The following is a 25,339-nucleotide window of genomic DNA, read 5'->3' as shown; positions in this document are numbered from 1 at the left end:
TAGTTCTACTTCACCTGAGGCTATGGCTTTGGGTAATGCAAATTGTTTTTCACTCCAAGTATTGACTTTGGAGTCATGAATAAATTTGAGTAGGCATGCTGACAAATACAGAATCTTCAAATAACAAGGAACAGGCTATATCTAAAGAAACAATTCAGAAGAATTAAGTTGAGCAGTTTATTTGAACAAGGAATTATTCACAAGCCAGAGACCATTCATAATCAAAAGAGATTCAGAGGGTCCACCTTTCCAACATGGGCAGTATTTACAGACAGAACAACTGAAGGAAAGTACAGAAATATTTATAGGCAGGCAGTTGCCTTATTTGGATATGGCCTGAATATTTGGCAACCTGTGATTGGCTGATACAGTCATGCTAGATTTATTTATTTATCAGTTCATTCATTCATTCATTCATTCATCTCACTATGCAGTCCTGGCCAGGAACTTGCTATGTAGATCAGGCTGGCTTTGAACTCATAGAGATCCACCTGCCTCTGCCTCCTGAGTGCTGGGATTATAGATGCTTCCTGCCATGCCTGACTTTTTTTCTTCTTTTGTCTTTTTTTCTTTTTTTTTAATTTTTTTGAGACAGGGTCTCCCTGTAGCCCCAGCTGTCCTGGAATTCACTATGTAGACCAGACTGACCTTGAACTCACAGAGATTGGCTGCCTCTGCCTCCCCAGTGCTGGGATTAAAGGCATGTGCCACCACGCCCTGCTTTTTTGGGTATATTTGAGACAGGGTCTCCCTATGGCCCCAGCTAGCCTGGAACTCGCTTTGTAGACCAGGCTGAGCTTGAACTCACAAAGATTGGCCTGCCTCTGCCTCCCAAGTGCTGGGACTAAAGGTGTGTGCCACCATGCCTGGCTCATGTCTTTTAAAAAAAAAAATTTTTTTTTATTACTCTGTGTGTGTGTGTAGCTGTGTATGGAGGTTAGGCGACCAATTTGTAGAGTCATTTCTCTTCCACCTTTACATGGGTTCTGGGGATTGAATTTGGGTCTTAAGGTTTGTGTGGCCAGTACCTTCGCCCAGTGAGCCATCTTCTTGACTCTCATGTTGGGTTTTAGTTGACCATGTATTAAGCTACAGTTCCTTAGATAGGAATTCAGTATACAAAGACAACCTCAGGCCACTGACCTACTGCTTACTTAAATTATATACATGTTATATATATAATATATATTATTATATTAAGTACTTAAAGCAGGGTGTAGTGATGCATGCATGTAATCCCAGCTTTTGGAAGGTGGAGGCAGGAGGATCAGGAGCTCAAGGCCATCTCTGCTACACAGTTCAAAACGAGCCTGGGGGGGGGGGTCAGGAAACCCTGTCTCAAAAAGAAAAACAGAAAAAGAAGAAAAAAAAAGAACTTAGGACTCTGTTTCTATTATCTGGTTTTGGTTTAAAAAACCACATCATTTCAGGTTAGGCTGGGTGTGGTGGGGCATACTTTAATACCAGCACTCAGGCGGATCTCTGTGAGTTTGAGGCCAATCTGGTTTACATAGTAAGTTCCAGGTCAGCCAGAGCTATATATTGAGACCTTTTCTCTCTCTAAGAAATTTTTAAAAAAATTAATAAAATAAATCCCGTTTAAAAAATGGTGCATGGCTCTGGAAAGAAGCTGATCTTTCTTTCTCTTTTAAACGAATCTACATGTAAAATTCTCCTTTTATTGGCGTCCACCGTGCTTTACTTAGCTCACGGACTGACGCCTCACTAACAGATACAACAGAACGTTTCCAACACTCAGAATCTCTCAGTCTTGCGCGTTTCCCTACAGTCAGGCCCGCACCCCAGGCCTCCTCTCTCTAACCTAAGCACAGGACCAAATGCTGAGAGAGGCTGGGGCGGGCTACGGAGACTTCCCTTGCGTCCTGGAGAACACGCCCCCAAACCCATTGCGCAAGCGCAGACGCCTTTGCGTCCCACCATCTTCGGGTCCGCCATCCCAGGCCCCGCCCCTGACGCTCAGGTCCCGCCCCTGACGCTCAGGTCCCGCCCCTGACGCTCCCCGGGAAGTACTCTACCCCGGCAGAGGCGGGCTGTTCTTGTCCCTCCGGCGCTGCCATGCCTTCGCCCTCGTTGAGGTCCTCGCGCCTGCGGCAGGTGTTTGTGGTCGGGGTTGGCATGACCAAGGTAAACAGAACAGGCCGTCCTGGTCTGCGCCGCTGCCCCTCCTGCCCGGAGGCGACTTGGGGTGTATGGCGGCGTCTCCTGGGATGCAGGGTCTCGGGCTTGTTGCTGTGGCAACACCCCCCCCCTTTTGTCCTTCCCTTTTCTACCTGGTTGGAGTTTTCCAAGCCCCCCTCCCCAGGATAACCTGAGCTCACACTACCTTTGATCCTAAATCCCACGGTAACCGGGGCATGGTGGCCCACGTTTGTAATCTGCTCATTTAAGAGGCTGTCAGGAGAACTGCAGCAAGTTCGAGGCCAGCCAGGGCTGCATAGCAAGGCCTCATCTTGATAAATAGAACGAAACCCCTCCGTATGTGGAGCTTGGGCAGGTGCCAGCGATGTCTCACAACCAAAGGAAACCGGAGTGAGTTCCAGGACAGCTGGGGCTACAGAGAGACCCTATCTCAAAAAGACAAAAAAAAAAAAAAAATTTTTTTTGTATACGTAATGCCTGCATGTAGGTAGGTGCACCTATGTCATGCAATAACTGCAGAGGTCAGAAGAAAGTGTTGAATTCCCTGGAACTGGAGTTATAGACGGTTAGCTGCCATGTGGGTGGTAGGAATCAAACCTGGGTGCTTTGCAAGAGCAGCCAGTGCTCTTAACTGGTGAGCCATCTCTTCAGCCCAAAGTACAAGACTAAAAAATATTTATTATTATTATTATTATTGCAATAGGGGCTCACCCTGTAGCCTTGGCTGGCCTGTAATTCACTATGTTGACCCAGCTGGTCTGGAACTCACAGAGCTCTACCTGCCTCTGCTTCCTTTGTTCTGGGATTAAAGGTGTGCGCCACTCACATCTGGCTTTATTTTCAGTTATGTGTGTCTTGGTGGGAGCTCATGAGTGTAGGTGCCTGCAGAGGCCAGAAGAGGGCATTGGTTCCCTTGGAGCTGGAGTTAACAGATGGTTGTGAGCTGCCTGATTTGGTGCTGGGAGCCAAACTTGGGTCCTCAGGCAAGAGCCGTATATGTTCTTCACCACTGAACCATCTCTCCAACCCCCAAAGCACAAGATTTTATTATCATAGATTATGAAAAGTTAATTGCTATGGTTCCAAATTCCACATTGCAAATAATCTTAATGTAATTTCCACTTAACTTTTATTTAGTATGAAAAAGGAATATTTAGGACTGGGGGTGTGGCTTAATGGTAGAGTGCTTGCCTATCATGCATGCATCAAAGCCCTCGGTTCAATCCCTAGCACCTTCCGGAACAAGGAATAAAAAGAATAGGGCTGGAGAGAGAAGGCTTAGCATCTAAAAGTGCTTGCCGCACACAATTTGGATCCCTAGCACACACAGAAATGCTGGGTGGATGTGGTGACTCACCTGTAATTTCACCCTCAAAAAGCAGAGATGGGATTTCTCACAGCAAGCTGGCTAGCAAGACTATCTATATTTGGATTTGATTGAGGGACCCTGCCTCAGTGAATAAGGTAGAAGAATGATAGAGGATGATTTCCAGCATCAACCTTAGGCCTTCATGTGCATGAGCACGTACACACACATGCCCACATACATACAAAGACATGCATACCACATACACATGAAAAATGAAAAAAATGTATATTTAATATGTGTACTTGTGTTTCTAATTATATAGCTATATTTCTGTTGGTGTGAGGTCAGATTTACTTCATAGATTTTAACTAAATCAATGAAAAACTGAAGACTAAGATGAAGATTTGAATGAAACATCAGATATGAATTCAACTGTCTCCTATTAAACCAGATATTAATAAGAAAAAGAGCAATGAGGGGCCAACAAGATGGCTCAGTGGGTAAAGGTGCTTGCTGCCAAGTCTGGTCAACTGAGTTAGATCCCTAGGACCCACATGGTAGAAGGAGAGTAATGACTCCTGCAAGTTGTCCTCTGGCGCATGTATTCCAGATCATATGCATGTCCTCACACATATACGTAAGTAAATAAATGTAATAAATTAAATAAATGCTAAGCAGTGTCACTACTTTTTTGTGTATGAAATGCTTAGGACAGTGAATACCACAAGTAAGCTCTGTAATAAATATTTGTTACTATCTCTTGGTCCTGTTACTTTTATGTCTTTATGTTACTTTTTATTGTGCTTGAGATAGGCGTGGTGGTGCATGCCTTAATCCCAGCACTCAGGAGGCAGAGGCAGGTGGATCTCTGTGCGATCCAGCTCAGCCTGGTCTATATATATCAAGTTCAGGCCAGCTGGACCTAGAGGGAGATCCTATCTCAAAAAGAAAAAATTGTGCTTTAAAAACTATTATGTCTGCCTGTAGTCCTAGCAGTTGAGAGGCAGAGGCAGGTGGATCTCTGTGAGTTCAAGGCCAGCCTGGTATACATAGTGAGTTCCAGTCCAGCTGGGGCTGCAGGGAGACCCTGTCTCAAAAAGACCAAAAAAAAACCAAAACCAAAACCAAAAACCCTATTATGTCTATTTATAGTTATTCTACAGATAAAAATGTGCCATAATTCTCTCATTTCCTTTCCCTCTTTTACTTGACTAATTCCTGCTTATCCTTAAGGACTTAATTGTAAAAGTGGTGCTGATGAGATGATTTGGCTTGTAAAGTAACCTGCCGCCAAGTCTAGCGACTTGAGTTCAATCTAAAGGAGACAACTGACTCCTCTAAATTGTCATCTGCATGCAGTGGTACATGCTTGCATGTGTGTACATATATGCACTATCCTAGTTTGTTTCTCCATTGCTGTGACAAAACACTCTCACCAATACCAACTTGGGGAGGAAAGGGTCTATTTAGCTTACATATCCCAAATCACAGTTCATCCAGGAGCCCAAGGTAGGAACTCAGGGCAGGAACCTGGAGGCAGGAGCTGGAGCACAGGCCATGGAGGAAGGCTGTTTACTGGCTTGCTCCCTTGGCCCCTGCTCAGCCTGCTTTCTTATGCAACACAGGGCCACCTGCCCAGGGGTGGCACTACCCACAGTGGGCTGGGCCTTCCCACATCACACAACAATCAAGATGCCCCACAGACAGGGCCACAGGGGAGGCAATTCTCCGATGGAGGCTCCCTCGATCCAGGTGTGTCAAGTTGACACTAAAGCTATCCAGCACATGCACACATAAAATAAATAAATGTAAAAAATAAAAACTTTACTCTGGGAAGCCTTTCTTATTCTGTCTCCTAAACTGGTAGATGTCTTTCCCGAATTCTGTACTCATGACATTAGTGTAATTGTCTAATTTACATTAGATTGGAATCATAAGAATCATTTCATCACAGCTTTAACATACTCAATAACAATTTCCAGAGCAAAGATACATCTCTTTCAAAAGAGGCTATAAAATTTTTAGGTTCACTATTGAATTAGTACAGTTATACAATATTGAACTCAGTATAAACCCTATAAGACATAAAATTGAATGAGTTTTTAACCTTTAAAAAAGACCTCTGTTTCATTTTAAAATATACTATTTCTTACAGAAAGACATTGTTTTTGTTTAAGGGCAAGGAATATATGTTACTCATGTTCAGAGTAAAGGAACATGACAGATGCTCAGTAGTATATGTATATATGTATACATTTTAAAAATTATTATTTGTGTGTGCATAATATGTGTGTGTGCATGCCAGTGTGCTTGTACTATGTCATGCTTGTATGGAGGTCAGAGGACAACCTATGAAAGTCAGTTCTCTCCTTCCTCCGTGGATTGAACTGGGGATTCAATCTGGGGATTGAACTAAGGTTGTCAGGCATGTACAGCATTGTACTTGCTGCCCCCCCCTTTTTTTGTAATTATTTGAGACATGGTCTTAGTATGTGGCCCTGGCTAGCCTAGAACTCGCTATGTGCATCAGACTGGCTTTGAATTTCCAGAGATCGTCCTGTCTCTGCCTCCCAAGTGCTGGGATTAAAGGTATGTATTATCATGCTCAGCCTTAACTTTATTTTTAATTACATGTATATGTGTATGTGGGTGTATGTGGGGGTATGTGCACATGAATGCAGGTGCCTGCAGAAATCAGAATAGAGTGTTAGGTTTCCTGGGGCTGAAGTTACAGGTGATTGATTGTAAGCTGCCTGATGTGTACTGGGAGGGAATTGGGTCCTCTGGAAGAACAGGAAGCTCTCATAAGTGTGGAGTGCTCCAGCCCTTTTTTTGTTTTTGAAACAGGGCTGGCCTAGAATTTGGTATATAGCAGGCTTCCTGCTGTGATTACAGACCTTGGCCACCATGTTTGGTTTATGTGGTGCTGGGGATTGAACCTAGGGCTTTGTGCATGCAAGGCAAGAACTCTGCATACTTAGCTATATCTCTAGCCCCGTAGTATGTTTTTGTTGAGTTTCTGAGATGCTCTGTTGTAAAACAAAACAAAACTCTGTGCTTGTTTCTATCTTCTGTATTCCAGTTCATGAAGCCCGGAGGTGAGAATTCAAGAGATTATCCTGACTTGGCAAAGGAAGCAGGTAATAGAAAAAATTCAGCTCTTTGAACATTCATAATTATTGTGTGCCCTTATTCCCTGAGTGGAGCAATCTTGCAAGTACAAAAGGTGAAGCACTGTCAGGGGCATGGTGGAAAAGAGAAGAGAAAGACACGTGGGCACCCTTAGCTCTCTAGTTAGAACAGACAGCAGCAAATGATTTCAACCGACATTCAGTTGTTTGTTGGGACAGTGGCCTAGTTAGCTTTAATTGTCAACTTGACACAGCTAGAGTCACCTGAGAAGGGTGCTTGGCCTGTTGGCATGTCTATGGGGGATTGTCTTGATTGTTAATTGATGTAGGAGGACTCAGCCCACTGTGGGCAGCACCATTCCTTGGCCATGTGCTCTGTGCTGTATAAGAAAGCTAGTTAGGCTCCTTCATTCCATGAGAAGTTGCTAGGCACAGTCCTAGGCAGCTCCTTCCAGTTCCTGCTAGCTTATTGATGCATGTCCTGGTTACTTTCTATTGCCATGATAAAACACTGGCCAAAACCAAGGTGAAGAAGAAAGGGTTTATTTTCATCTTACACTTCTAAGTGACCATCATCAAGGAAGCCAAGGCAGGAACGAAAGCAGAGGCCATGGAGGAACACTGCTTACTGGCTTGTTTCCCCTGGCTTGCTCAACTACTTTCTTTATGCAGCTCAGGTACACCTGTCCAGGATGGCACTGCCCATAGTGGGCTGGGCCCTCCCACATCAATTAGCAATTAAGAAAATGCCCCATAGACATGCCCATAGGCCAGACCAATGGTGATAATTCCTCAGTTGAGGTTCCCTCTTCCCAGGCGTGCCAAGGTGAGGTGTGTCACCTGAAGCTAAGCAGCACACTGGAAAACCCCCAGAGAGTTTCTGTGGTTCTTCCTTAGATACCCCTGCTTATTTCCAGGAGTACCTTGTGTACCCAGAGCATGGATATGTATATTTTACCTCAACTTAATATGCAACTCAATATTAGATATTATACAATAAGTCAGAGTATCTAATCACCCATCCCCTAAAAGGAAGGTTAATGAGATGTGATTAATTACTGTTGTTTCTCAGGGCAGATACTGTTTCCTTAATATGTCTGTGTTGATGGACATTTTTCTCTTGACCAATGTTTTCTCTTATATATATATATATTTTGGTCTTTTTGAGACAGGGTCTCCCTGTAGCCCCAGCTGGACTGGAACTCACTATGTAGACCAGGCTGGCCTTGAACTCATAGAAATCTGCCTGCTTCTGCCTCCCAAGTGCTGACACTAAAGGCATGTGCGTCTTTTAAATTAAAAAAAAAAATGTGTGTGTGTGTGTGTGTGTGTGTGTGTGTACGTACTTGAGTGCAAGTGCCAATGGTAGAGTGCTTTCCTACCATACACAAGACCATGGATTTGATCCCCAGCATCACCCCCCTTTCAAAAAATGAGTTCAACCATATGTTTAATCTGAAGCACTCCTCAGACCATGTCAGTGAATTTTATTGGAAAGTTTATTCAAACACAGTTTGGAAATTATGAGTTGTGAATTGTTTTAGGATCATATTCTTTTTAAAAATATTTTATTTATTATTTTTTTATGTGTATGAGTATTGCCTGTATGTAAGTATACTTATGTTGTACAATACTTAAGGAGGTCATAAGAGGACATTGGGTCCCCTGGAACTGGAGTTACAGGTGGTTGTTAGCCACCATGTGGGTGTTGGGAATTGAACATGGGTCCTCTGCAAGAGCAGTCAGTACTCTTAACTGCTGAGCCATCTCTTCAGCCCCCAAAGGGATCATATTCTTCATATTCTTTTTTTTTTGTTGTTTTTGTCTTTTTGAGACAGGGTATCCTGTATCCCCAGCTGGCCTGGAAGTCGCTATGTAGACCAGGCTGGCCTTGAGGCCTTGAACTCACAGAGATCCGCCTGCCTCTGCCTTCTAAAGGCGTGTGTCACCATGCCCAGTTTTTTTTTTTTTTTTGGTTGTTTGAGACAGAGTCTCACCACATAGCCCTGGCTGGCCTCGAACTCACTCTGTAGACCAGGTTGGGCTTCAAACTTGTGAGGATATTACTGCCTCTGTCTCCTGAGCATTTACATTACATTTTTTCACTTTTCATGTGTGTGAGTGGTATGAATGTGTGTGTGTGTGTGTGTTTGTATGCATGTGTATGTGCTCATCCACATGAGTGCGTGTGCATGTAGAGGCCTGAGGTTGATGTTGGGAATCTTCCTCCATTGCTCTTCACCTTATTCACGGAGATAGGGTCTCTCAATCAAACCCAGAGCTTGCAGATATGAATAGTCTTGCTAGCTGTCTTGCTCTGGGGATCCTCTGACCCCACCTTCTGAGGCTGGAGTTAGAGACTGGCCACTATGCCTGCCAATTTAAGTGGGTTTCTGAGGATTTAAGCTGGAGTCCTCATACCTGTGTGCTTATGTGGCCAGCGCTTTAACCACTGCTACATCTGCCCAGCCTGCAACATAGGTAGGTTTCCCTCTCTCCCTCCCTCCCTCCATCCTCTTTCTTTTCTTTTCTTTTCTTTTCTTTTCTTTCTTTCTTTCTTTCTTTCTTTCCCCCCTCCTTTCTTTCTTTCTTTCTTTCTTTCTTTCTTTCTTTCTCTTTTTTTGAGACATGGTCTTGCTGTATAGACCAGGCTGACCTTGAATTCACAGAGATCTGCCTGCCTCTGCCTCCTGAGCACTGAGATTAAAGGCCCCTGCTACTAACATTTTAAAAATGTTATTGGATTAATTTTCTTCTAGAATTGGACAGCACCTCATTTTATAAATAAAACAAGTATTTCCTTGTATCCTAATTTTTAAATTTTATTATTATGGGCTGGAGAGATGGCTCAGTAGTTAAGAGTACTTGCAGCTCTTGCAGAGGATCCAGGTTGAGTTCCCAGCACCCACAGAACAGCTAATACAGTCTTTAATTCCACTTCTAGGGGATCTGATGCTCTCTTCTGGCCTCTGAGGGAATAGCATGCCATGGGTGTACTTACATACATGCATGCAAAACACTCATATACATAAAATAAAAATAAAAAACATTTAAAAACCCTTATTTTATTATGAGTCATTTCATTTGTTCCTTAAATTTGTTTGGGAAAAATTAAATTTATCATAATTTTGCTATAATTCTTTTTAGAGGTTTAGGTTCCTGACTTGGATATTTCAGAGTAATTATAGTGAACATATTGCTAAATAATTGTTCTCATTGGTTATTTTTAAGATGGAGCCTAGAAGTCCAATTATTTTCACTTACAGCCTCACTGGCAACATATGAAACTGCTCTTTTTTTGTGTGTGTGTGTGTGACAGGGTTTTATATATCCTAGGCTGGCCTCAAAGGTACTGCGACCTTGAACGCTGCCTCCCTGAGTGCTGGAATTTCAGGCATGTGCCACCCTGCCTGGTCTATGGAGTGCTCAAGATCAAGCAGGGCCTTCTGCATGCTAGCTGCATATCTAGCTCCCCAAACTTCATTTCTTTTCTTTTTTAAAAGATTTTATTTTTATTTTTAATTATGTATGTGTGGGGGTATGTACATATGAGTGCAGGTGCCTGCAGAGGCCAGAGGCATTGGATCCCCCAGGAGCTGGAATTATAGGTACTTGTGAACTGTTCAGTGTGGTTGGCTGGGAACTGAACTCAGGTCCTTGGGAAGAGCAAAAGTGCTTTAACCGCTGAGCCATCTCTCCATCCCAAACCCTCATTCCTTGTTCCATAGACAGGATCGTCAGTTGGTTCTGGTTTTGTGAAATTAGTACTTACTGCTGACTGACCCCAGCAATGACATTCTATTCCATTATTCCCTCTAAATGTGCGATGGAGACACAGAAATGAAAGTGAAAAGGACTTTGCCATTAAGGAAATCTAAGAGCTACGTGTGGTGGCTCATACACGTAATCCCAATACTTGGGAGGATTGCCATTAGTTCAAGGCCATCTGGGCAACATAGTGGGTCCCTGGTCAGCCTAGGCTATAGAATGAGACTCAAAAAACTGAACAATAAAAAAACAAAGCAAAAATCAAACAAAAATTCGGCTTAAAGGCTTTTAGTAGGCACTGGCTCAGTTAGGGTGCTTTCCCTAGTATCTGTGATGCTCTGGGTTCGAGCGCCAGTACCACATAAACTGGATGTGGTGGTGCACGCCTGTAATCCGGGCATTGGAAGGTGGAAGCAGAAGGATTAGAGAGGTTCAAGGTCATCCTTAACTACATAGTGAGTTATAGGCCGGCCTGGGCTGCATAATACCCTGTCTCAAAAAAAAAAAAAATTAAAAAGACTTTTAGAATTTAATATGCTTATTTAGGGGTGCAGTTAGGACAGAAAGTGCTAAGTATTGAAAAGAAGACATGGAAAAGTGATGTAGCTTAGAAGAAAAATGAGTACTTCTAAAGGAGTGATCTAAACTGATAGTCTTTTTTTTCATTTGAGTTGAACAGGCACCATAGAAGTGACTTTTGTCTGAGAAACTGAATTTTACTCACCTAAAGTAACTATGTAAAATAGTTTTTGATAAAATCCTTTTGTTTTGCAGGCCAGAAAGCATTAGCAGATGCACAGATCCCGTATTCTGCAGTGGAACAGGCATGCGTTGGCTACGTTTATGGTGCGTTGTAGACTGAATGCTCTAACGCATGTGAATGTTAACTCTCAAGACACAGAGCTCAGGGGTTACCTTTATGTGTTGGCACAGTATAATTTTTCTTATCATTATTGTATTATCAAAACAGGAGATAAGTTAAAAAACATTTTTAGGGGTCATTGAGAATGGTTCAGTGGGTAAGGGCTTTTTTACAGCACTTAAAAGAAATATTTCTTAGCCGGGTGTGATGGAGCATGCCTTTAGTCCCAGCACTCGGGAGGCAGAGGCAGGCAGATCTCTGTGAGTTTAAGGCCAGCCTGGTGTACATAGTGAGTTCCAGGCCAGCTAGGGCTACAGGGAGACCCTGTATATATATATATGTATAATAGGGGCTAGAACTCAGTGGTTAAGAGCACTGGCTGTTCTTGCAGAAGACCTAGTTTCAAATCCCAGCACCCACGTGGTGGCAAACAACTGTCCATAACTCCAGTTCCAGAAGATCCGATGCCTCTGTGAGCATTGCATGACATGGGCGCACTAACATACATGCAGGCAATACACTCATACACATAAAATTTAAAAAAGTTTTTTTTCTTAGCCAGGCATGGTGGTGTATGCCTATAATCTCAGCACTTAGGAGGCTAGGGCTGGATGATTACAAGCTCAAGGCATTCCTGGGCTACAGAGGGAGATTATTTTTTAAAAAAATTTATTTGGGGGACAATGAGATAACTTAGTGGATAAAAGCACTTGCTGCCAAGCCTGATGAACTGAGTTCCATCCCTGGGATCCACCTGCTAGAACGAGAGAATTGACTCCCACAAGTTGTTCTGTGACCTTCACATGTGACCTTGGCATGTGCATAACCCACATTCACACACCCCCACGCACAAATAAATAAAACTTTAAAAATTATTAAATAAAGATTGATGTATTTTAGTTAAAGTATATAACATTGCAATTTGAGAAATTTGTATATATATTTATATATTGTATAATAATATAAAGCTGGATGTGGTGTCTTATGCCTGTGATCCCAGCAGTCAGGAGGCAGAGGCAAAAGGATTGTTACAAGTTTAAGGTCAGCCAGGGCTATGGGACGTTCCAGGCCAGCCAGGGCTATGTAGTGAGATTTAAAAAAAATTTCCAAAATAATTGCTGTAATATGTTAACTAGCATTCCCCTTGTCATTCATACTTACAATAGATCTCCTGAACTTTTTTATCTTATAACTGAAAGCTGGTATGCTTTGACTAATATCTACCCATTTCTCCACTCCCCTATTATTACTTTTTTTTTTTAGAGTACTGGGACTTGAATCTTGGGCCTTGTATGTGCTAGGCAAGCCCTCCCTGCTGGTCCTTATAGCATTTTTGGTGATTACATAATGTTTTAATATTGAAATCTAGTTTGTTAGTAGTAGTTATACTCTATTTCTGGACATTTAAAGTTATTTATAATTTTTAGATATTGGGAAAATATTTCAAATATTATACAGTATTATAAGGATCATAATACTGTAGCTCAATCTTTATATATAACCATCATTTATTTCTGTGACTTTTCAAGATAACAGGAGAACCATAGAAGTAGACTTCTGGGCCAAGGCTGCAGGGTGCATGCATTACAAGAGGCTGGTGAACCTTGCTGTTGTTACAGCAGACATCCTACTACTTTAGCCTAATGCCTTCTCAGCATGTTACTTGGGAGAGAAAGTCACATGTGTACTCAATGTGGATCATGTTTTCCTGTAATGCCCTGTATTCATCTCCTGTAGCCCTAGCTGGCCTAGAACTCACTATGTAGACCAGGCTGGCCTTGATCTCACAGAGATCCACCTGCCTCTGTCTCCTAAGTTCCAGGATTGAAGGCATGCTTCAAGGAATGTTCGTGAAACATTGCTTCTTTATCACACAGCCCTATTCAGAGTGATATTCTTTGCCATTACTCAGTTATTTCTCTATTTCTCTCCCTCTGTATCATGTCAAGAAAGTGTAAAGTGTAAGGCTGTGGCCAGAGGACCAGGTACACAGAATAGCAAGCAGCAGGGCTGCAGGCTCGATCCTTGGCAGGGACTGGAAGAGGCAGGAAGAGAACATCAAAAACAATGCTACTTTTCTGCCCAGTGTGATGGTTCAGACCTATAATCCCAGAACTCAGGAGGCAGGAGGACTGCTGTGAGTACCAGGGCAGTCTGACTTAGATCAGACTTAAAAGAAGTGTGGCTGGAGAGCTGGCTCAGCAGTTAAGAGCACTGACTGCTCTTGTAGAAGACTGGGGTTTCATTCCCAGCACCCACATGGCAGCTAACACCCATCCTTACCTTCAGTTCCAGGGGGAGTTGACGCCCTCTTCTGGCCTCTGCGGGCATTGCATGACACAAGTGCACTTACATAAATGTAAGCAAAACATATTAAAGAAAAGAAATTTTAAAGTGCATATAAATTTTTGTGTGACTGGTTTTTATATTTGCATAGTAAGGGCTAGTTAGTGCTATGATCATTTCTGAATCAGAGTCATAGTGTGTCAGTGTCCTGCCTGTGTTGTACACTAGGGAAGTATTATAGTGAAAGAAGCAGTGTAGTGTTAGGCTGTGTTGCAGTTCTATGGTAATTCCTACTTGTTTTTCTGTATAGGTGACTCTGCCTGTGGACAGAGGGCTATCTATCACAGTTTGGGATTGACTGGAATTCCTATAATCAATGTCAACAATAACTGCTCTACTGGGTCTACTGCTTTGTTTGTGGCTCGGCAACTGATTCAAGGAGGTAGGTGTGCTTACTCATCAGTCTTCTTTCGTTTTTAATTTTTTTGTTTGTTTGAGACAGGGCCTCCCTGGAGCCCCTGGTGGCCTGGAACTCACTATGTAGACAAGGCTTACCTTGATTTCACAGAGATCTGCCTGCCTCTGCCTCCTAAGTGCTGGGATTAAAGGCGTGCACCACTACACTGGGCTCTCCTTTAAAATATTTATTTATTTATTTGCATGTGCACATCTGTGTGTCTATGTGTGTTTGTGTGTATTCCAAGGTAGACATGTGGAGGCCAGAGAACAGCTTGTAGGCATAGTTGTCCTTCCATCATGTCAGTCCTGGCATTGAACTCCAGTCATCAGGCTTGGTGACAACCACCTTTACCTACTGAGCTTTCTCACCCATCCTTGTCTAGTGTTCCTAATTATGGGTTTAATGTGCTCTTTTAATCACTTCTCCATGTTACCACCAGGGAGAGATTGCTTTATAATATGTATATATAATGTATTGCTTTAAGATATACTTTGGACATGCTTTAAGACAGGCTTTGAAGCAGTGGAGCTGGGACTGACCTGGAAGCCACCTCCCCTGAAGACTAGCTCTCATAGTTTTGGAGAGCACCATGCAAGCTGCTAAGGGAGAACATCAATCGATGGTCCAACTCCAGCTATGACGCCTAATAACCACGTCAGTGACCTGCACAGCAAACTCTATTGGTGCAGTAGTGGCACTTTTATCTTGGGGGAAATCAGTAGCTATCTAATTTTACTTAAAGCCCACTAAATGAAAGGAAGCTCATGTGCGGTACTGTAAACACAGCCAGATACACATGGCTGGAGAGGTCATAGATCTTAGAGAAAACACCAAGGCTGTCACATCCCTAGACAAATGTAATTTCTTACTATGTGCACATTATGGATCCTTATGTTTATAGACAAGTATCCCAGTTACCACTCATCAAAGAAACTTCTTTTGCAACAGATTGAGATTATTACAGTGTTCCACAACTGGTCATGCACAGAGATTGTCTATAAATTGCCCAAGCCTCAGTGGCACACATACAATGCAACCTCCACACCTAAGGCTCACAGAACATAGAAGAAGTGGTAAAGAGAACATAATGCATCTCTTAACTCTCATCAACAAAGCTCCTTCATGCAACAGAGAACTAGGAACACAAAAGATCACAAATGACTAAAGCAGAGAATAGGAGTCTACTCTACCAGGGCTCAGGGACCATTGCAAAAGACGGGGTGGAAAGAATGTAAGAGCCAGGGAGGAGGTGCATGACCATAAGGAAATACAGCCCCATGGGCTCCTGGGACCTCGCTCATATGAACCTATAGCAATGGTGTCAGCACACACAAGACCCCTGCAAACTCAAGCAGACAAAAACCCAGCACAGAACTGTGGAAATGGGCAGCAGGTCCCAGTCTTAGTTGAAGAACTATTGGCAGCTGATTACTGCTGGGTGAGGAAGAGCTGATTTTTTTAAAAGTATTTTATTTGTTATCTTTATTTCATATGTATAAGTATATTGCTTGCATGTAGGTAGGTGTACCCGTGTCATGCAATGCCCACAAAGACAGGCTCTTACTATGTAGCTCTGGATGGCCTAGAACTTGCTGGGTAGATCAGACTGACCTCAAACTCACAGAGCTCCACCTGCCTCTGCCTTCTGAGTGCTGGGATCAAAGGTGTGTGCCACCATGCCTGACTAATTTAACATTTTGACAGTTTATTCTCGTAGCATGTGTCAGTGTTGTGTTTCTGTTTATGGTCAGATAACATTCCATCTCATGGGTTTGCCATACTCTATCATTTGATGGACGTTGTTTCTCTTTGTGCAGCTTTTTGGTGGTCATATATTTTCATATATATTGATATTTTATAGTCTCTATTTCCAAATATTCAGGGTCTTTTATTAGACCCTCTTCCACTACCAAGTGCTCTAATTTTTGAAGCTTGTAATCTTACTGTTTGATAATGTTGGTGCGCCTTGTTTCCCTTCGTTGCTTTCTTTCTTTTCTTTTCTCTTCCCCTCCCTTCCCCTTCCCGTTACCTTTCTCTTCCCCTCCCTCCCTCCCTCCCTCCTCTCCCCCTTCTTTCTTTTTTTTCTGTTACGATGATTGAACCTATTACTCATGCATTCTGGTCAAGTGCTTTCCCACCAAACTGCATCCTGTTGCTCAGAAATTCTTTTTTTGTTTTGTTTTGTTTTGTTTTGTTTTGTTTTGTTTTGTTTTGTTTTGTTTTGTTTTGTTTTGAGACAGGGAGACCCTGTAACCCCAGCTGGCCTAGAACTTGTTATGTAGACCAGGCTGGCTTGGATCTCAGAGACCCATCTGCCTCTGCCTTCTGAGTGTTGGGATTGAAGGCATGCACCACCATGCCCAATTGTATAAATAGGATTTAGTGTTCCATAATGAGATTTAAAAAAAATTTATTATTTTTATTTTATGTGTATGCATGTATTGCCTGCATGTATGTGAGTGCACCCATGTTGTGCAATGAATTGCCTCGGACCTCAGAAGAGGGCTTTGGATTACCCTGGAACTGGAGTTAAGGACAGTTCATGGCTGCCATGTGGGTGCTGGGAATTGAACCTTGGTCCTCTGCAAGAGCAGTCAGTGATCTTAACCACTGAGCCATCTCTCTAGCCCCCATAATGACCTTTTATATTTAGTTTTTACTGAAACATTTGACATTATTGGAAAATTTTATTGACATAATGAGACTCAAGGAGAAAATTAATTACCTTCTTGATTTTTCAGTGGGTAAAGGTCCTTGCTGTCAAACCTGAGGACCTGAGTTCCATCCCTGGAATCTGTAGTGGAAGGAGAGAAGCAACACTTGGTGCTCAATGGCACACATGTATACACACACACACATACACACACACGCACACTTGCACTTGCATATGTGCCTGTATATATATAAAATATAGGTATACATACACACAAACATAAATACAAACAAATAATTTTATAGGGTTGGAGTATTTTTTTTATTAGAGTATGCTTTTTTTCATTTTATGTAAATTGATATACTTATTTAAATTGAAGTATTTAGTGGCATTTTGTTGTGTACCTAGAATTTAAATTTTAAAGATGATTATGTTTTCCTTTAAGGTGTGGCAGATTGTGTGTTGGCTCTTGGGTTTGAGAAGATGGAGAAGAGAGCCCTTGGCTCAAAAGTGAGTCTCATTTATTGTTATTTTGGAATTATTATAACCCTATGAGAAAACTTTGCCCATCTGACCATCATACCATAAAGTCTGTTAATAAGTAACATAATACATGATTTGACTTTTAAAAATATTTTAAAAGATTTATTTGTGTGTGTATGAGAGAGGGAGAGGGAGAGGGAGAGAGAGAGAGAGAAAGAGAGAAAGAGAGAGAGATATATATGCCACATGTGTCCTGATGCCTGCAGAAGCCAGAAGATGGGATCTCTTGGAACTTATGATTATAAGCCTCCTGCTGTAGGTGTTGGGAACCAAACTCATGTCCTCTGGAAGAGCATCAAGTGCTCTTAACTGCTGAGGGTTACAGGGATCAAACTCAGGTTGTCAGGCTTGGTGGCAAATGCATTTACCTACTGAGCTATTTCACCAGCTCCTATATTCAAGTTTTAATTGGAATTTTTAGGATAAAAGTGGGCTCCTGCAACTCAAACAATTTAGGCTTGGTGATATATCCCAAGTTAAAGAGATGAATGAGTGTGGAAAGCAGAGAGATTTATTTAGTAAGACCACAGCGGGAAGAGGAACAGATGCAGGGTCCAGTGACCTCAAGGCCATCTTCAGGGTACTGACAGGATCTTTAACTAGAGGGAAAAGGGTATGCATAATTCAGCAGTCCTGGTCAAGGAGTGATCTAGCCTTTATTGTTTCAGCTTGACTCTGTCCTGCAAGGTGGTCCCAAGATGCTCCCAAAACATTGTCTGAGAATTTTAAAATTACATTTATTTGTGTGTGTGTGTGTGTGTGTGTGTGTGTGTGTGTGTATGTGTGTAGACATGTCACAGCACACATGTGGAAGTCATAGGTCCTGGGGATCAAACTCAGGTCATCAGGCTTGATGGCAGGTGCCTTTACCCCTTAACCATTCTGCCAGCCCTCTTAGCCTCCCAGTCCTAGTCCTTGAGGGGACAAGGTGGTTCTTAGAAGATGACCTCTACTCTTCCAGTGCAGCCTGGCCTTCATGGATAATTAATCGTCTTGAGAATAGTCTGTCCTGTGAGGTTCTGCTGTTCTTAGAACCTAAGGCAACTCAAGAGGAATGACTAATCAATGACTAACCTCTGTTTCAAAGTAGAAGAATGGCACAAAATTAAAGTAGCAATGTCAGGCTTTCATCCTGCTTTTTTTTGTTTTTGTTTTTTTTTTGGTCTTTTTGGTCTTTTTGAGACAGGGTCTTCCTGTAGCTCCAGCTGTCCTGGAACTCACTATGTAGACCAGGCTGGCCTTGAACTCACAGAGATCCGCCTGCCTCTGCCTGCCAAGTGCTAGGACTACAGGCGTGCGCCACCACACTTGGCTTCATCTGCTTTTAATTATCTTTTGGGGCCAAGTAATTTTTAGCAAAAGCCAGCTTCTAAGTGCTTGTTTCAAAGAGAGTGGTTACGTCAGCTCTTGGCTAGATTGTTGGTAGCAGATAAATTCTGGGATTGGCTGTCATTGTGAACCTTTTCATAGCACAAACAAGCATAGGGGAACATTAGGTGTTGAAGTTTACCAAACAAGAGATTGTATGTAGCCCAGCTTGTGTGTATATCTGTGTGTGTGTGTGTGTGTGTGTGTGTGTGTGTGTGTGAGACAGGGTTTCTCTAGTCCCAACCCCAACCCACCTGGAAGTTACCATGTGAACCAGACTGACCCCGGTCTCAGAGATCAGCCTGCCTCTGCCTCCCTAGGGCTGCTTTTTTCTTTTCCTTTCTTCATTTTTTTTTCTTTAATTTTTTGGAGGCATAGTCTCCCTCTGGCTCCAACTGGCCTGGAACTTGCTAGGTAGACTCGCCTCCATCTCACAGAGTTCCGCCTGCTTCTGCCTCCCAAGGGCTAGGATTAAAGGCATGTGTCACCATATTCAATTCTGCCCAAAAGTTTTAATCAGTCAATCAACCTTAAAGAATGTTTAACATAGATGCAGCCCTTGTTTAAATTTCTCTTCCCAGAGCCAGAGGTGGAATTGGATTTCATTCTTTTAATCAAAAATCATGTGGCAGAGTATATTAAGAATTAAAAGAAACACAAATCAGTCTGTGTAATAGCCTTGCTTTATGAGGAAGAAATCACTTTCATTTAATTAATTAATTAATTAATTTACAGTGTTTGTAGATGTGTATGGATGCACATGTGCCACAGCAGAGTATGTGTATAAGTCAGAGGATAACTTTCGGGAGTTGATTCTTCTTCCTGATAGGTAAAACCGGGGTAGAGTTTATTAGTAGAGGAAAAAGCACATGAGACAGTTCCCTTTGGGGAGAAGCTGTCCCTCTACAGATTGTTGGATGGGGAAGGTAGGAAAATATTTTTTTTAAAAAGTTGGGCCCTGGGGGGTGGGGGGCTGCAGGGCTTATCAGGATCTGGGTCAAAGGTGTAAAGAGTCTGGGACTGGAGAGATGGCTCAGCGGTTAAGAGCACTGATTGCTCTTGCAGAGGACGCGGATTCAATTCCCAGCACCCACATGGTGGCTACGAACCATCCTTAACTCCAAAGCCCTCTTCTGACTTCCGCAGCATTGCATGGCACGGGTGCACTCACATACATGCAGGCAGTACACTTGTTCACATGAAAATAATAAAAAAATATTTTTAAAAAGGTGTAAAGAGTCTGTTTATCCTTTAAGATCATCAAAGAGGAGGCATACTGTGCTGAAGCAACTCCTTGTAGTAATCAGGTCTCTGGTCAAAAGATGGAGTCTGTTTATCTTGTCTTCCAAGATCAGAGTGCTCATTAACTCAGTTCCTACATTCTCAGGGGCCCTGCAGATCCTTGAGGCCCTGCTGCATTGGGAAGGGAGTTGCTGTAGGTCCAAACCCTAACACTTCCAACATGTGGGTTCTGTGGGTTGAACTCAGGTCAGCAGGCTTGGAAGCAAGCACGTCTACTAGCCCTCATATAGGATTTTAAATCTTTTTAAAAATTTTATTTATGATTTTTATTTTATGTGCATGTATATAAATGCACCTATGTTGCACAGTGCCCAAGGAAGACAGAAGAGGGTGTAGGATCCCTTGGACCTGGAGTTGCAGATGGTTGTTAGCCCCCATGCGGGTGCTGGGAATTGAACCCACTCAGGTCCTCTGCAAGAGCAGTCAGTGCTCTTAACTGCTGAACCGTCTCTCCAGCCCCCACTACTTTGAATCTTAAGAGTGGTAATTGTGATGCTTCCTCCCTCCTTTAACACAGCATTTCAAATTCTAAGGAGGTCCAATTGTGATACTTTGCCTTCTGTAAAATTATTGTGTTACCAGGGATAGAGGAGGTAGTCCAAACCTGACTGGGGTAGAGGTTTCATCCTCAGTGACCTCAAGCTGCTGGCTAGGTTTCTGACACTACTTTCATTCTTCAGCATTGATAAAATTAGTGTATCTTTAATTCATATTGTGTTAGATTATTTGATGTTGAAAAATAATGTTAAATAATTTTGGCTTGGAATTAGAACAGAATTTCCAAGAATTTTTGAAATGGCCCTAAATGTACTTCTGTCACTTTGTGTTATATATTTGCGTACATTCTCAGCATTGACAATTAAAACTCAAAACATGGACTGTGTGGTGGTGCATGCCTTTAATCACAGCACCCAGGAGGCGGAGGCAGGCAGATTCCCCTGAAATTTAGGTCAGCCTGGCCTACATAGTGAGTTCTAGGCCAATTGGGGCTACAGGGAAACACTGTTTAAAAAAGAACAAAACAAAACTCAAAACATCAGGGTATTGGAGAGATGGCTCAGTGGTTAAGAGCACTGGCTGTTCTTGTAGAGGACCTGGGCGTCGGGACTTGGGTTTGCTTTGCTTAGCAGGGGACCTCCTGGCTTCGGGGCAGAGAGACTTGATCAGCCACAGAGTCTTGGGCCCTGGGACCTGTGTCTTTTCAACAAGCTGTTAATTTTAAAATTCAGATGGTTTTTATACATCCCAAGGAACTAGCAGTAACGTGGGATATGGCAGTCACATACAAAGATTTAGGGTACAAAGAAACAGGACATTTAGTCTGTTAGTTGGCGCCAGAAGGATTCTTAAACTTTTACTCAAGGTTATCAATGCCCATCCAGTAATTTATTTGCCACAATGTTTTCTTTCTTAGAGCTAAAAGCATGGTGAACTTTTAGCTTTTAGCCCAGGAGTAAACCTTTAACCTGGCCTAATCTCTTAGCCAAGGATAGCTGGGTTATTTGTTCAGGACAAGGAGATGAGCTAAGGGTTGTTGACCAAGACCCTTTCTCACAGAGCAGGCAGCCTGCACTTATGACCAGGCCGCTTCCTCCTGGCAGTCTCACAGTGTTCCACAAGACAGGGATTATCAGAGGCACTGTTTTCAGCACCCCTCCCTTTAGCATAGAGTGCAGCCTGGACTTAAAAGTTTTAGGCTTGCCGGGCGTGGTGGCACATGCCTTTAATCCCAGCACTCAAGAGGCAGAGGCAGGTGCTCTGTGAGTTCAAGGCCAGCCTGGTCTACGTAGTGAGTTCCAGGACAGCTTGGGGCTACAGGGAGACCCTGTCTCAAAAAGACCAAAAAAAAAAAAAAAAAAGTTTTAGGCTCATCTCATCCTGGTTTCCTATACCCAGGTTCGGTTCCCAGCACATACAGAGCAGCTAACAACTGTCCATAACTCCAGTTCAGGATCCTACAACCTCTTCTGACCTCCACAGGTATTGCATGACACAGGTGCACTTACATACATGTAGGCAATAGACTCGTACACATAAAAATAATAAAATATTTTAAAAATGACTTTAAAAAAAATCAGTTTAGCCGGGTGTGGTGGTGCATGCCTTTAATCCCAGCACTCAAGAGGCAGAGGTAGGTGGATCTCTGTGAGTTCGAGGCCAGCCTGGTCTCCATAGTGAAACCAAAAAAGCCGGGGGCACAGGGAGACCCTTTCTCAAAAAGACCAAAAAAAAAAAAAAAAATCAGTTTACTCTGACATGTTGAAGATGCTTTATGTCCTACAGTATCAGATACTCAACCAATGAAAATTGCAATATTCGTGTAAAAAATAAAAAGAATATCCATCTTATTAGAATGCAGATTTTCTTTAATTTTAATATATAAAAGAATGGTAAAATTATATGTGGGCAAGAAATATTTTAACCTGGAAATGATGGCAGACGCCTTTCATCCCAGCACTTGGGAGGCAGAGGCAAGCCAAGCTCTGTGAGTTCAAGGTCAACCTGGTCTACATAGTGAGTTCTAGGCCAGCCAGAATTACATAGTGAGATCCTGTCTCAAAAGAAAATTTGTGTGTGTTTGTTTGCGTGCGTGTGTGTGTGCGTGCGTGTGTGTGTGTTTTGTACATGTTGTCACATGTCAGAAATACAAGTGGTATGTTTTGTCTTCTAAAATGTCAGAACTTACTGAATAACAGTAAAGTCACAGGGTTTGATTGGCAGAAGTTTTCAGCTTTCTTTGGTAGTCAGGTCAAAGCAAACACAGGTTCTGTTTTCCGATCTTTATTTACTAATAGTAACTTTCTTTTTAAAAAAATATTTTATTTATATTTTTATTTTATGTGTATGAGTGTTTTACCTGTACCTGTGTAAGTATACCTATGTCATGCAATGCCTGTGGAGGTCAGAAGAGCTGTATCAGATCTCCTGGAACTGGAGTTAAGAATCGTTGTTAGCTGCCATGTGGGTGCTGGGACTAGAACCTAGGCTCTCTTTGAGAGCAGTCAGTGCTCTTAGGCACCGAGCCATCTCTTTGGCCCCACTAACAGTAACTTTTGAACCATATGTTACATATTACACATACATTTGTTTGTCTATCTAGTTGTCATCTATCTATCTGTATATATGTAGGTTATAGGATGGTTACAAAGGGGTTCAAGAAACTGTAGCAGAATTCAAGGCATTTTGAGGAGGTCAGAGAGGCAGAAGCTGATTGGGAGGCAAAGAGAATCTCTGCTGGAAGGAATAATAGCCCTGCTGGAGGTGCTGTTGCTTCTGTTGCTACAAAATCAGAATTGAGCTGCAAAACTGAGTGGAGCCTGTAGAGGTGAAGGGCAGGATGGTGTGCAGGTGAATGAACAGGTGGATGGATGGATGAATGGCAGGTCCAGATGGGCAAACAGTAGGTGGACAGATGGCAATTGAAGTAGGCTGTATCAGTAGCAGGGACCAAGCCAAGCTGGAGCCCTTGGGAGAATTGGGAGTTCTCTGTCTATCGGTCCCTTGATGTGCACGTGTGTGGTGTGTGTGTGTGTGTGTGTGTGTGTGTGTGTGTGTGTGTGATCAGATGATAGGTTGGTGGGGCCATAGCCATCACAATGTTAGATGTAGTCCTCTTTATAGGGTCCTTGGTCATCTGAAAAGTTCTCAGACCTGGTTTTCCTGATTTAATACGCCCATGTGATCCTAAAGTCCCGCTTTAGTTGGATGTTTTGTAGGGTGGTACCATTTCAATTTTAGGAGTAAGTGGGTTTTGGGTTTTTTTTTTTTTTTTTTTTTTTGACTTTAGAGGAATAGAAATTTATTTCCCATGGTTCTGGTGGCTGAGAAGTCCAATTTCAAGACAGGTCTGGTGTCCTGTGAGGCCTGGTTCCTGGTTCCTGGAAGGCTGGCTTTTTCCTTGATCCCCCCAAGTGTTGGAATTATAGGGATGTATATCATACCCAGCTTCCCATGTTTTTCTGCAAAGTATTTCTTGAAGATTTTGTTTACATTGACCATTTATGGTTTACTATGTTCTTAGGATAAACAAGTGTTTGGTTGCTTAGGAGTAGTGTTGTAGTTAAAAGAGACATTCACTGTGTCAACCACTTGCTAAATTTTGTTTTTTTTCCCCTCTCTCTTAAGTTTTCAGATAGGTCTCATCCAATAGATAAACATCTTGAAGTCTTGATCAATAAGTATGGATTGTCTGACCACCCAGTTGTTCCACAGATGTTTGGGCTTGCTGGAAAAGAGCATATGGAAAAACATGGTATGTTAAAAAAAAATCTTTCAGACTTATTACTAGTAATACACATGGGATAAGAAATAGCAGGTGATAGGGCTGGAGAGATGACTTAGCTGTTGAAAGTACTCTGCTCTTGCAGAGGACCCAGGTTCAGTTCACAGCACCCACATGGCAGCTAACAACTGTCCTTGATACAGTTCCAGGGGATTTGATGCTCTCTTCTGACTTCTGTGGGCACTGCACAACAACATGGGTGTACTTACATACATGCAGGCAATACACTCGTACACATAAAATTAAAAAAGTAATTTAAAAAAGGAAATATCAGGTATTTTATTAAGGATTTGTGGAAGATATTGGGATGTATAAGATATAAAGTGGTTTTTGAGTTAAGTTTAAGGAATCAACATTTTCCTTGTTTTCTAATTTCCATATAATTGTAGACAGTAGTATAAAGATCATTGCTGTTGTTCTAACAGATATCCCCTTTCTTTAGTTCCTAGTCAGGTTTTAAGCCCTCATCTGCAGCATCCTCAGAGGAACTCAAAGACACCACTAATAATGTCTTCAGGACAGGCTCACACTAGCACTTGCCTCAAAGTCCACTTCTGGACCCCAAATGACTAATATATTTTATTTATTATTTTTATTTTATGTGTATGAGTGTATTGCCTGCATGTATGTGAGTGCACCTGTGTCATGCAATGCCACGGAGGTCAGAAGAGGGCTTCAGATTCCCCTGGAACTGGAGTCAATGATGGTTTGTAGCCACCATGTGGGTGCTGGGAATCGAATCCAGGTCCTCTGCAAGAGCAGTCAGTGCTCTTAACCACTGAGCCATCTCTCCAGCCTCTATTTTTACATTTTTGATCAATGCAACCTACTTTTAGCATATTAGTCAGTTTGAGCTGCCATAACAAAAATACCACAGGCTTCATGGTTTATACAGGTTCCTCACCGTTTTGAATATTTGAAGTTCAAAGTCAAGGTACTGGCAGCTTCATTGTCAGGTGAGGGCCCACTGCCTGGATCAGTCGTCACATGGGGAATGGAGAAAAACTTTTGGGGCCTATTTTATTTTATTTATTTTAAAATATTGTGTGTGTGTGTGTGCGTGTGTGTGCGTGTGTGTGTGCGTGTGTGTGTGTGTGTGTGTGTGTGTGTGTGTGTATGAAGATCAGAGGGCAAAAAGGATCAAAGCTGGGTCATCAGGCTTGTATGACCAGCACTTTTACCTACTTGAGCCATCTCCTTGGTTCAATCTTTTTT

At 42.4% G+C, this 25,339-nt stretch overlaps 1 protein-coding gene across 2 annotated transcripts in view; it reads left to right on the top strand.

Moving 5' to 3' along the window:
- The first annotated feature begins 2,003 nt into the window (after window positions 1-2,003).
- Scp2 (sterol carrier protein 2) overlaps window positions 2,004-25,339 on the top strand; it is a 112,264-nt gene continuing 88,928 nt past the window's right edge. Inside the window, exons 1-6 of one of the 2 annotated variants that reach the window (XM_008828419.3) lie at window positions 2,004-2,145; window positions 6,552-6,609; window positions 11,143-11,214; window positions 13,827-13,958; window positions 17,075-17,139; window positions 23,968-24,094. In XM_008828419.3, the coding sequence (XP_008826641.1) occupies window positions 2,077-2,145; window positions 6,552-6,609; window positions 11,143-11,214; window positions 13,827-13,958; window positions 17,075-17,139; window positions 23,968-24,094 (523 nt within the window). In that variant the 5' untranslated portion in view covers window positions 2,004-2,076. The remainder of the gene's footprint in view (window positions 2,146-6,551; window positions 6,610-11,142; window positions 11,215-13,826; window positions 13,959-17,074; window positions 17,140-23,967; window positions 24,095-25,339) is intronic. The other variant, XM_029561263.1, reaches the window with a different exon arrangement.

The sequence above is a fragment of the Nannospalax galili genome, unplaced genomic scaffold, assembly GCF_000622305.1.
Source record: "Nannospalax galili isolate Female #2095 unplaced genomic scaffold, S.galili_v1.0 scaffold713, whole genome shotgun sequence".
NCBI classification, from domain to species: Eukaryota; Metazoa; Chordata; class Mammalia; order Rodentia; family Spalacidae; genus Nannospalax; species Nannospalax galili.
The sequence above is the reverse complement of the archived record's forward strand: the minus strand, read 5'-3'. Positions and strand labels throughout refer to the sequence as shown.